Here is a 12909-nt window from a genome sequence, read left to right as displayed (position 1 = left end):
CCCAGGGATGCCTTCAGGAAACAGCACGACAGAATGGTCTTGACTCCAGTTATCCTTTTTCCTATCCCAAAAATGACACCAGGAAAGCAAACACTACAGAGGATGGCTTTGGCCTGGTTCAGCAAGATTGTAGGGTCACTAACTGGAGCTATGTGTAAAGTTTACCTTGGCAAGAACAGTCTTACTAGCAACTAAAACCAGATGATGTGCTTGGCTAATTTGACACAGCATCATAACACTAGTGATTTATGCAGAGCATTTACACTGTATATTACTTTAAAAAGGAGCATTTCATTTCTATTTAATTTCTTGGATGACTTTGGCAACTACCTGCGTATAAGATAAAATCAACGGACAATTTGGTAACATCAAAGTGAAAAAAATTAGTGGCTAGAGGATCTATCTGTGCAAGATAACATTAAATTTGGTAATTCTAGCCTGCAAGATTTATTTCCTGAGAGTCTATTCATACCAGAAAAAGAAATGCTGAGGATTTATTTGCAGAACCCCAGCACAGCTGAGGCTGTCAGGTCCCTCTGGAGGCCCCCTGCCCCAGCCCCCTGCCCCAGCAGGGCCACCCAGAGCAGGGTGCCCAGCACCACGTCCAGGCGGCTTCTGAAGGTCTCCATGAGGAGACCCCACGGCCTCTCTGGGCAGCCTGTGCCAGCGCTCGGCCACCCGCACTGCCGAAAAGAGCCTCGCTCTGCCCTCTTTCTTTGTACTCTCCCTCCAGGTATTTATAGGCATTGATGAGATACCACCCTGAGCCTCCTCTTCTAAGCTATGAAGTCCCAGAGGTACTACGGAAACAACAGTTGTCCCCGTGTCATGTTGTTTTTCAAAGTTTTAAGACACACTGTTAATATTGTTATTTCTGGTAGTCAAAGAAGTAAATGGGAGAAACATGGATTTCAGAAGGCTTCCAAAAGGTTACTAAAAGCATTAGAAACATTTAAAACTACCAAACAAGCAGACAGTGTCTTCTTAGTGATTTATAACTCAAGATGAAAGACTTCGTAAGCTCTTTCAATACACACGTATGAGCTAAGGTTGTTCCTCACCTGGGCATACTCCGCAGTGATCGGTGGTGACTGGTGGAGGGTTTCTCTGGCCTCATAAAACTTTCTCCTCTTTGCAAGGTAGAAGGTCCCAGCGAGAAAATGGGGAGAGTAGAGTATGGCTTTGATGGCAATCGCATCTGTTGAGAACAGCAGAAGGAACATGCAGTATTATTACCAAAGATTAGAGCTTTTCAGAAACAAGCAAGCCATGAATTTGTTTACTTACTTTTTTGCAGCACTGTGAGCATACAGGCCTGCATAAGAAAATGAAAGCATGAATCACTTAATTGGGCAAAACTTTATTTAAATAAAGAAAAATGGATAAATATCCCAACCCCTTAAACAAACATTTTTATTTTTAAAGCTTCCAAAGAACTACACCTACAAAAAAAAAAAAGAAAAGGAACTAACTGTTTTTCCTCTAAAGAAACATCCTTTGGTAACTGATGCAATAAATCAGTGATTCCACAGATCTTCAGACTTATTGTCTTACTGTTCAAAAGTTCACGTTTCTTTCACTTTTGGCCGAGAGTTTCAGTCCAAAGAAGCAAGACTGACACTTAGGAAAGATCTGTTTTAGTATGCTTTTTTGCTGGTTTGTTTCTAAACTTTCACTGTTATAGAAATGAAAACAATCAGCAGTGTGCAGCAGAAACATTTGGGGGTATCTAAGGTACAAACCCATATTTTTCACTCTGAAATGGTACTTGTTCATTAACAGATATTAAATATTTACCTCTTACAGAACTGACAAGTGTAAGACCAGGTAAAGAAAGAAAACCTTCTTGTTCGACAGCAAAAGCAGAGCTAAAAGAAGAACAGAGAGTTCACAACGTTAGACAAAATCCCACACAATGATGACCTTACCCAACAGCTGCCATCAGTGAGACCAGAGTTGCAATACTACATCCAATTCTGCGGTCCATATTTCCAAGAGGATATTGAAAAGTATCACGGTTTTGGCTGGGACAGAGCCGTTTTTTTTTTTTTTTTTTCTTTTTTTTCTTCACAGAGGCTCACACAATGCTGTGTTTTGTATTGTTGATGACAATAGTGGTGATAACAGAGGGATGTTTCAGTTGCTGCAGAGCAGCGCTCGCACAGAGCTAAGGACCTTTCTGCTCCTCGTGCTGCCCTGCCAGCGAGGAGGCTGGGGGTGCACCAGGAGCTGGGGGGGACACAGCCAGGACGGCTGGCCCAGGGGACGTCCCACACCGTGTGGGGCCATGCTCAGCAGTAACAGCTGGGGTAAAGGAGGAGGAAGGGGGGACACTGGGAGTTTGTCTTCCCAAGAAACCACTAGGTGTGATGAGCTTTCCTGGGAGTGGCTGAACACCTCCCTGCCGATGGGAAATAGGAACTGAATTCCCGGTCTTGCTTTGCTTGTGTGTAAAGCTTTTGCTTTACCTGAACTGCCTTTATCTCAGCCCATGAGTTCCCACACTTTTACCTTTCCAATTCTCCTCCCTGTCCCACCAGGGGAGAGAGAGTGAGAGGCTACGTGGTGCTGAGCTGCCTGCTGGGCTAAACCACAGCAGTCCTTTTTGGTGCCCAACGTGGGGCCTGCAGGGTTGAGTCCAGAATTGTAACTTCATATATTTAGACATATTCTTTTAATTTCCTACCTAAATTAAATACTTGGCAGTTAATTATTAACTTACTTTACTCCTCCCTCAGCGGTGTTTATATCAGTGCTATATAAAAGCTAGAACAAAACCAAATCGAAACAAAACAGGACAGTAAAAGTAACAACAATAACTATTACAACTGAAGGACACAGGAACAAATGGGGATAAATTCAGCCATGAATAAATCTGGGCTGGAAATTGTCCCTAACCATTCGTATCAGGTTCTGGAATATTAGGTAGTTGCCTGTGGTAAGATCTGATGATTTTCTTCCAATCCTATGTTACTGAAAACTAGAGAAATTCCAGGAATGAGCTATTGTAGCTATCGTACTTGAGGAAAACTGGTTTTATAGTCCCATATGTTTAGTTTATTCAAGGGAGGTAGGGATCACAAGAACATTTATATGAAAAAAAGGCATTGAACAAAGAAAAGGGTTTTTTGTCAAACAGAAGATGACATACTGGAACCCAAAGACTGGATCCCCCCTTTTTTTTTTGGTGGAAAAAAAAAAACACAACACCACAAAACCAACCGTTCAGAGACAGAAATCAGTATATGCCAGACTGAAAGCTGTAGGAGACTGTATTTAAAAGGGAACTCCATTTGTGAAGTATTAATATCCAGGTACAAGAAGAGAGACACTGGCCAATTTACAAGCATTTTACTGAAACTGCTTTGCAGAAAAGTTGGAAAGAAATCAGATTTGGGACTTATATTTAGGATTGTTTTGGCTTTTACATACTTGCAGTTCTCTAGTGTGCTTTAAAGTAATACTGCAGAAGACATGGAGGCAGAAAACACCTTAGTGAAGTTTAAATATGCACTTAAAGATGTGGTCTGATTATTGCAAAAACTGCTGCGTTTTTGTAGAAGATATAAACAAATTAGGTATTTCCATGAAAAGTTTTGATGTTTCTGTACATAACTCAAGGAAGCTGACCCACATGTTATACATTATATATTGCTGGATACCAACTTTTCTCCAGTACAGGGTAAGAAGCAAATGGATCTAACTAGCAAGCTCTGACTTTTGACTCCCAGCTTTCTATCAGCTGGAACGTGTAAAGGAGAGGCTTGTGGGACCAACCTCCCTCAATAAGATGGGGCAGCTCCGCGGACTCAGCCATACCTTTCCTTTTTTGAGAGCGGTGTAGACATCTTTATATTGCTGGTACTTTTCCAGCTCTGCCTTCACCAGCACCTGACGGATGTGCATGACTTCCTCCACCGTCAGAGCCAGACATTCCACCGGGTAACAGAACTCCTCCTGGAAGCCAAAAAAACATATGAATTCAAAGCCACATTGCTTCTTCCAAATTTCAACCTAGACAACCAACCACCTGGTTAGTAACTCCAGAAACAGAGGGTTTCTCCCTTCAAACTGGAATAGCACCGGCTCATTCATGGGCATCACACGAGTTTCAAACTGTTTGAGACTCCTTGAGTGTGATCTAGTTGGTCTGATGTTCAGCCCTCACAACAATGACATTTTCTTTGTTTTTCCTCCTCAAGCCACTTGACCCTTCTCTCTCCATTTGTCTTTTATTATGAAGATTATTTTGACAAATCAATCTTCAGGTTTATAATTTGAAAAGAAAAAGAATTTGGCCCATGGTACTACTTTCAAGTATTCTTGAAGACCCACAATTTGCTTGAGACTTTGTGGTGCCCAGAGTGGCCAAGGAAAGTTGTTAGTTGCCCATTCTAGCAGAATTTTTTATTCAGTGGTACCACATCTTGGCGCTCACATGAGCAGAACTACAAAAAGTCGAGGCAATTCAGGCAGAAAGGCTCTCCTCTCTGCCCCCAGAAAGTAACAACAGCAAGTTAGGCTTTACAGAATAATCTTCAAACATAAAGCATGAGAACTGGTTACCCAGTGTTGAATTACTAATGGAAGAGAATCAGAGAATAACAACCCAACGATCACAAATGTCCCATCTGCAAAATTTCCGTATATTCTGTATTACAGCATGCTGGAGAATATTGAGTAGAGAACGCCTGAATTTGGTACCAGAGAATAAAAAGCACCAACCCAATTTGTAATCCAGCCCTGTAGTTGATTATACAGTTCCAACAGAAAGACAGAAACCTCTGTGGGAATTCCCATCGCTTTATGCTTGGTGAACCTTTTCAGTCAGCCCAGAGGGGCTACTGTGTGGCAATGACAATGACATCTAATGCTGTCTGAATAAAGGAAGGAAATTTCTCCTGCAAGTACAAAGACGCGGCTGACAGTCTGGAGATCTAATTTATAAATTGAAGCCATGATTCAGATTAATTGTGCAATTCTCGATTTGCTTGTATTCAGAGTTCTGTTCTGTCTTTCCATTGGATTAAAAAGAAAATTTTTCTACGTTGCAGACCTGGCAAACATTAGCATTTAGGAACCACCACATTTTTAAAAACTGTTGTCTTACCTATCTAGAAAGGGAACACAAAGAAACTTCACTCTGTTTAAGGTACCCCACAAAAGACTAGAATTGAGTTAACTTTGTTAGATTTGCCAGCTCAATCTCTGGGGCATATAATCGCTAGTTTTCTTGAAAGAACAAACTATGTCAAAAGCAACCGCAATTTGCTCTGAGGTGTAACGCAGCCCAGCCAAACTAAATGACTTGTGTTCATTAGGAGGAACTTTCCAGCTAACCGGCAGCTATCAGCATTTCACTCGGGGTCCTTCCCATAGCAACTGCCTCGCTACAGAGAAAGCACGGCCGCGGGCCGGGGCGAGACGGGAGAGGAAGTGGGTGGGAAAGCATGGTGCACACAATGCCAGCAAAAGACCTCAGTTCTGCATCGTGGGAGACTGGGAAGCTGTCTGCAGTGAATGAAGGTGGACTGAATGCTTTCGATCAATCAGAGCTTTAAGTCCTTTAGAAATAGGTTTCTTACTTGAAGGCACTTCCTTCCCCCTCATGAGCGCCCACTCCTTTAATTTATAGGACGATGATGTCAGTGAATATTGCTCCTTTGAAGACAGGCTGTAGATCTACTATAGGTGTAGAGCAGCTACTAGGGGAATAGTGTGGGTCTGCTGTCGTACCAATCAAAAATGATTACTGCTTCGGCAAATAGAAATAGCTAGCAGGCAACAGGGGAAACATAGAAAAATGTTCACAAGTTTAAATGCTAATGTTTTAATTCCAGAGGTTACACAAGGACAACAAAATGTTAATGCAACATTAAATGAAAGATAAATATTATGCTGATTTCAGAAAACTGCTTGATTTTTTTTTCCCTTTTTGGAATAGAAATAAGTACACAAGAAAATCTTTTGTTTCAACACTCGCTCTAAGGCACCGAAATTAATTAAAATTACACTAAGCACTGACTAAACTTCATTAAACAGCGATGCTTTGGAGTTATTGCTCAAACTTCAACAATAATCTGCACCCAAGTTAGGCAGCTCCAAACGAGAGAACTTTAGTTCTCTGCAACACTTACAGACAACGGAACATACTAAAGACAAACTGTGGCTTGAATTGTACTCAATAGTTATTTCAATATTAAAGGTAATCAGTATTCTTATTTTTAAAGGAAAAAATCTTACTTAAAATACTAATTTAAACTTGGAGTTTCCGTGATCTTCATGAGAATTGGCTTTACACTTCAACTGTGCAGTCATTATATGTGCCACAAGAGCTTAACGTGTATGTGTGTAACTAACTTTTTTTACTCAGGAAAAACAGGTAGTAAGAATTACATATCCATTATGTGAAATAAAGTGCTTTGTAGGCCATTCTCAGCATGCACACACCTAATAGGCCCTTATGACTAGCTTTTTTAAACTAATGTATTCCTTGTAAAATTTCTCATTAGAAGATGTCACTAGGCGATCAAATGGGCTGCACTAATAAATTGCAATATGAACATGTGCCAGATTGGCCTCTAAATTCTGCAATTAATGGTTAATCAAGAACTCTAAACTCTCACTGATGTTGCAGGCTAAATGTTTCTAAGAAGCTCGGCTGGATATCTCAACTATAAACTCTCCTGCAGAAGGTTTCCTACTCTGACTTATCGGTTGGGACAAGAAAAAGAAGGATAAATTTAAATTATTCACGTTTGATTCTACATAGGGGTAAATGAATCAGTTTTTCTTGTTAGTCAGTTTGCCTTCCCTGGTACATAGCTATTAGTTATTCTGCAAGCTCTGATACATAAGTGTGCTGAGGACCAAAACCGTATGTAGGTTTTCAAGTAAAACAGATTGCAAATGCCCTTCCATTCTACATAGTATAACTTGTTAGAAACACAAGAGCTTATTCTTTACGACAGTCCAAGGATTACAATAGTTTTGCTGGGCTTTTGCTGCAGGATCTTCATGTGCTGTAACATTTAAGGTCTGTCCCATTGATAAATCTTGTGATGTTGCATTTTTAGTTTGCTGTCCTTTCAGAACTGATTTCTTTTCCCCGCGAGGTGATTGAAGACACACAAATATCCTACACACATTGAAATCAACGTCAATCAGGTGCAATGTCCCAGCCTAAGCTTTAATTCTTGCCACAGCTTAGGAAGTGCTCCCCTAAGTGGGAACATGCTGGTGAAGGTGATTTCCAAAGCCAGCAAAAAGAGGCAAACCTTTGCGGGTTTCCACCTGCTGGCAAAAGCTCTCTCACAGAGATAGTACATAGCCCCTGCCACCCCACACATGGCTGCTTCAACGGGATGAGAGCTGAGCAGAGAAGCTGTTTGCATAGTTGAAAAAAGTGGTCTGAAAGTCATCCTTGGAAATAAACTCGTTATCCTAGGAACCTGAACAATAGATAGGAAGCAGAGAAGCGAATGCTGTGTATAAATGAAATCATTAGCTTTGGTCCTCTGGGTCATGAAAAATAATAATGATGATGATGATTAAAAAAAAAAAAAAGCAAACAAACTACAAAGACATTCATATGTACATCTCAGGACACTGGCTTCATCTCACTGATTAAGCACCAAGTAAGCTCACTGCAGTAAGCTCACCACCAGGGCAATCCCCCCAAAACTCACTGAGCTGCCCTGCCTGTCCACGTAGCACTGGTAGGGTGACATATCAGAAGGATGGTATTTGGCATTTTTCCAAATTTGTTTCCCTTCCCCACCTACTTAGCTCTAACTCCTTCTGTCTGATGAGATGCCAGTTCACAAAACCATAGTTAGTATGCAAGACAGACCAGTTTCTTGCTAATCCTGCTAAGAGACAGTAGAAAACTCCTGCCTGTTTTCACTGGTATTGAGAGCTATTTATTGACGAGGCCTCTTTCACCTTGAAGAGAAACTGCAGTCACAGGAGCAGGTGATAAGAAATGAAACTCCATCAGTCCTGGAGGAAGGGACGAAGAAGTGTGAAGTCAAATAAAAAGTAAATAATATTCTGCAGGTATTGCGAGGCGTTCAGAGAAGGAACTGCAGTGTTACGTAGGCAGCACCTGTCGCAGCCACTGAACGAAGCTGGCATCCTCCGGGGAAGGAAAAACTCTGCAGCAAGCCAACGCGTGTAACTGGGACAGTGCCACCATATCAGAAACCATCTACCAAAACTAAAAACAAAAGTATTGTGGGAGTTGTCTGTCACACCCTAGAGGGCACTATTGCCAAGTTAAAGAATTTACTCTCTAGGCATCGAATAAAATAGGTTCTCATTAAAGGAACATCATTTCAGTACTGCTTTCCCTTCTTTCTCGCTTCGTAGCCAAAACCAAGCTAGGTGACAGTTCTTCAGAGATCAAAAAAAATCAAGCAGAAAAGAAACTAGTAAAAATTTTTCCCATCTGTTCCCACATTTGCCTGACTTATCTGAAGTCTTTTCCTCCCTCTTCCTTTAATATTTTTAAGCAGGAGTGGAACAACTGAATTAAATTTTCTTCAGTGGTTTTATTTCAGATATTATCATCCTAGGCATATGTCAGTAAACATATGCCTAGAAACAGGTATATACAAGAAAATACATACGTGGCCAACAAGCTTCTATTAAGAACTTGTTTCACCTATTTAAAATAACAGCCTCACAAATTAGATTTTTAAGTTGTATGATCCCCTCAAATACATGAGATGAGATCAGTATTACGATGTACCATATTTAGATACATTAAAAATGTGATGGAGCAAATACCTCACTATAATAAGATGCTTTCTTCCCTCCTCCCTTAAAACAGTACGTATGTGAATGACTTTGGACCTGCCAGAAAATAAACCCTATGCTTCCCCATATAGTGTGTGCAGCAGGCAATGACAGAGCAATCCACTTTATATGATAGCATCTTCGAACACATGGTGGAGGAACCTTCCAACCTGGTTCTGGTGCAACATGCTACACTCCGAGTTCATTTCAGCAAAAGTCTACTTGTGTTTATCGATATGCTACAAATTGAACTTCACCTTGAATGAGAAACTACATTCTTGTGGAAGGATATAATAAAGCAAATCCAGCAGACCCTCTGAAATGAAGAGGAGGAAGCATGTAGTGGGAATATATGGAGATTATTTTCTTGTTACAGTTTAATTTCATCAACTAATAGGTTCAGATCCCAGCCACCATTGCTTGGGCCAACAAGAACACTCTTCAAAACCCACTAATACAACTGCTCTAGAAGACAGGGTGAGCGAATATTCCCTTCCTTTCAAAACCAGGATGTGTTTATTGATTTCTCTATTCACCAGCACCTCATGGGGCATACTTCAAAACCCTGCTGGTAGGAAAAGAGACGAGGAACATATCCTGCATGAAATTACAAAGCACTAATCAGTATGTCGGCATAAAAGAACCAGGATTTCATACCCTTTGCTGCTTATACTCTGTTGGAAAACAGCTCTCAATTAAAGCTAATTGATCAAATGTACTGTACTTTCTTTTCAAGTAGTAACACAGTTTTTTGCCTCAGTGACTTCAACAAAGCAACACAGAGAAACCTTGATTTGGATTACTGAAAGAACTTTCACAAGTATTAACATTAACCGCACAAGTTCTTAGGATGGGAAGAAAAGAAACCATTCCATTCATTCAGCCATTAACTAAAATACTATCAACAGCTAAAAAAAGAAAAAAAAAGAAAAAAAAACATAAAAAAATAATAATCCAGAGCTTTGGAGTCATCTCTATTCAAATTGAAAATCAATAAGGTGAAGTTTGCCTGTGTTGGTAATATTTTGAAATAAAAGCAAGGCACATGGCGTTACCCAGAGTCCTAATCAGAGTGCACACACTTTTTGAGGCACCTATACCCGGGATTTTGGATCAAAATGATAGAGAGAGAGAAAGTTCAAATCTTGATTTCAAAACGTCTTTAGTAGCCAAGGTAGTTTCTGAATTCAGGAGTTTTCTTTGAGTCAAGTTCTAATCACACTGAAGCCAAGTTTTAATTTTCATTATACTCTTAGAATGCCTCTTTTTCTCTCTCCTACCACCCACTCCACTTACAAGTGATCTGGAGCTCTGTTTTGAAGGTGGTAGAAACTGTCTCACATTGGTTGGTGTTTCCTTTTCAATGGAGTGTCGTCTCTGGGGTGGCTGCCGTCTCTCTGGCTGTGGTGTAGATGATATGGGCAAGAACTTGGGAGGCGCTAAAGATTCAACCGGTATAAAAAAATTAGTTCTCTGAAGAGAGACAATGTTGGATAACTTTGCTCAGTACTTAAAGCAAACATTGATTTACTAGAATTCCTACTACTGGTGGCTCAAGTGACACATACACACTCAGATCATCTTCAGTACAGGTGTAGTATTCTATATACATATAGTATAGGCTAATGCCTTGCACTCAGTAATCACATTTGATCTATTCAGCTGGTTCTAGGGTTCATCTTTACAGATTTATTCCAGTAATGTTCAATTTCAGCTTCCAATAAAAACTTCAAGCAAAGTTCATGTAACAGAAGGGCAACAGAAGTGTGTAAAAGCAGCCTCTGAGCTCTCTAATCAAAACTTACTCTTTCTGCTGCTGGTGCCTTCCTGAGAGGGGTCTTCCACTTGTGAGGGGGAGATGCTGCTGCTACTTGTTGATTTATGCACTGATTCCTCCTGGGTGGAAAGAGAAAAAGAAATAGAATTCCTCAGAAATTGTTTTTTCTTCTTTTACTGCTCCTTAGCACACAGAAATCTCAAGCTATCAAAGGTATTTTACGATGTTAAATCACTCAAAGCCTTAGAAGAAGTCCTCAGTTAAACACTGACTCTACACAGCACTGCGTAACTTTCTAAGCTTAACTTTTTTATAAACTGGAATAAATGGTACATTATAGGAATTCAGTGTATTTAAGCACTGCATGGAATAATAGGATCAAAAGAGAGGTGCATGAATCTACTGTAACCTGTTACTATTCCACCAGTAACTGCTCATTGTACTCAACTGCTAATTTGCAACTACAGGAGATACATTAAGCCAACTTTACGTGTCACATTAGTAAGGAACCAGCACTTGGATTTCTCTGGTCTTCAAAGAAATGAGAGGTCCTCATACAAGCGACTCAGATACAGAGAAATTAATCTGATCTCCACTGCGCTGTTCTCTAATTCCTAATCTTGGTGCATTTCTCTCCTTTCTTCTGTATTTAAAAGAACTCTTATTCGTTTCATCACAACAGCCAAGAGCAAGTCCTGCATGATGAATGAAAGGCTTAGGCTAACATCTTTCAGCTTTCTAACACATTATGCCACCAAAATTAACAAATCCTTTCACCCCAAACCTCTGTCTTCAGCCACCAGATACTAGTAAGATACAGACCATTACTGGAGCCTCCCAAAGGAACAGAGTTGAAGGGCTGATCGTGAATGCTGTTTACCTCTAATATGAATGCTTTTAACTGAGGAGATTCATTTAAACTGCCAAGATTTACAGATCAAACAAAGGACCTGCTCTAAAATCCGGCACGCGGCTGAGCCTCTCTCTCACGGATTTCTTTAGTTACACGAACTGCAGGCAGGAAAACCCCCACTAACTGAAAGTGCAGCCTTTCGTAACAGCAAGTCAGAAAAGCAAAGCTGGCAGGGTCACTTCGATGGACACCAGGCATCACAGGACAGGGGCCCTTATAAATTCCCACCAGGTGATCTGTACTTTGTGCTTATCCCAAGGACACGCACGCACTGTATGCAAGGGTACTGTGATGTATACTCTTCCAACGCACTTGCCTCAAAACAATATTCTGCAAAGGGACTCCAACCAGCTCAGATCCCAAAACAACACATTCACTTTAACATACCCAATGTGCTCCTTCCAAGCATTTGAGATGGGAAGACTGTAAGAAAGTCTGAACAGCATATTTAATTACAACAGCTGTTGGGCTTCCAGAATCCAGAGATCTTTGTAGATATCTGCTTCACGCCACATGGTTGCCCTAAGAGACCACTGCAGAACTTGCAGGATGCGCTGTTCTCTGGATGTGGTCCAACAGAGCTCACAAGTCTCAAACATTTAAATTTTGTGAAGGAGAATAACCCCTGTACGAGGCGAACCATTAAACTACCCACTCTTCAGAAGCCAAATCCGTCACTTTTCCATTGCCAGAGAAGCTAAAAAGCTAAGATGAAGAACTAGGAAAGCTGTCAATCAAAAACCATAACCATGCTGCTCTGCTGCTTATTTCTATGAATGAAGAGCAGCCAGCACTTCGGAGAGAATGGAAACCAGAAGTACATTGTTTGACACAGTATTCTACCTGGACAACAGGTATTCCAAGTCTGTCATTTCTAATTACTTCTGCGCACAAACACATGCAAGGGAAGTGCTATTACTGCCCTACGATTTCTCAGACATGGAAAGCTTTTTTTTTTTTTTTTTTGAGAATGAAATCTTGTGCAGGAACCAAATCTTGTGCCAAACCTTCCTACAAACTTCTTCGCATCAATACAGAAACTGTTGACTATTATGGTAGGCAATCAGACACTTTACATGTGAGGTTAGATAACCCCACCATCTGGAACTGTGCACTTCTCCACAGAGAACTAAACAGCCAGAACATTCGTGTCCTGAGAAAGCTGCAGCTTTAAAGGCGTCACCTTAAAACATCTGTCTTATGTTACTGACAAAATTTTTGTCCAGATTGCTGTAGTTTCATCAGGAAGATACTTTTCCTAACTGTATTAAAAATTACTATTAGATTTCTACTTCTTTTAACCATACCAGGCAATATGGCACTCCCTGCTCCCCATCCGAAACCATGATTTTAGGAAATGAAGAAAAAAGCAAGGACAGAATGTAGTAAGGGTTTGTACAATATTCATCCTTGCCAGCAA

The 12909-nt window shown here is 40.6% G+C and overlaps 1 protein-coding gene across 4 annotated transcripts in view; it reads right to left on the bottom strand.

Moving 5' to 3' along the window:
* The window catches only part of SPIRE1 (spire type actin nucleation factor 1), a 140932-nt gene that overhangs the window by 6285 nt on the left and 121738 nt on the right, over positions 1-12909 (bottom strand). For 2 of the 4 annotated variants that reach the window (XM_066991192.1, XM_066991193.1), the window contains 7 exons: positions 10605-10695; positions 10096-10238; positions 7278-7451; positions 3820-3957; positions 1798-1868; positions 1288-1315; positions 1062-1198 (listed from right to left, as the gene is read on the bottom strand). In XM_066991192.1, the coding sequence (XP_066847293.1) occupies positions 1062-1198; positions 1288-1315; positions 1798-1868; positions 3820-3957; positions 7278-7451; positions 10096-10238; positions 10605-10695 (782 nt within the window). The remainder of the gene's footprint in view (positions 1-1061; positions 1199-1287; positions 1316-1797; positions 1869-3819; positions 3958-7277; positions 7452-10095; positions 10239-10604; positions 10696-12909) is intronic. The other 2 variants (XM_066991194.1, XM_066991195.1) reach the window with 1 other exon arrangement.

The sequence above is a fragment of the Anser cygnoides genome, chromosome 2, assembly GCF_040182565.1.
Source record: "Anser cygnoides isolate HZ-2024a breed goose chromosome 2, Taihu_goose_T2T_genome, whole genome shotgun sequence".
Taxonomy (NCBI): domain Eukaryota; kingdom Metazoa; phylum Chordata; class Aves; order Anseriformes; family Anatidae; genus Anser; species Anser cygnoides.
This window is presented reverse-complemented; position numbering and strand designations above follow the sequence as displayed.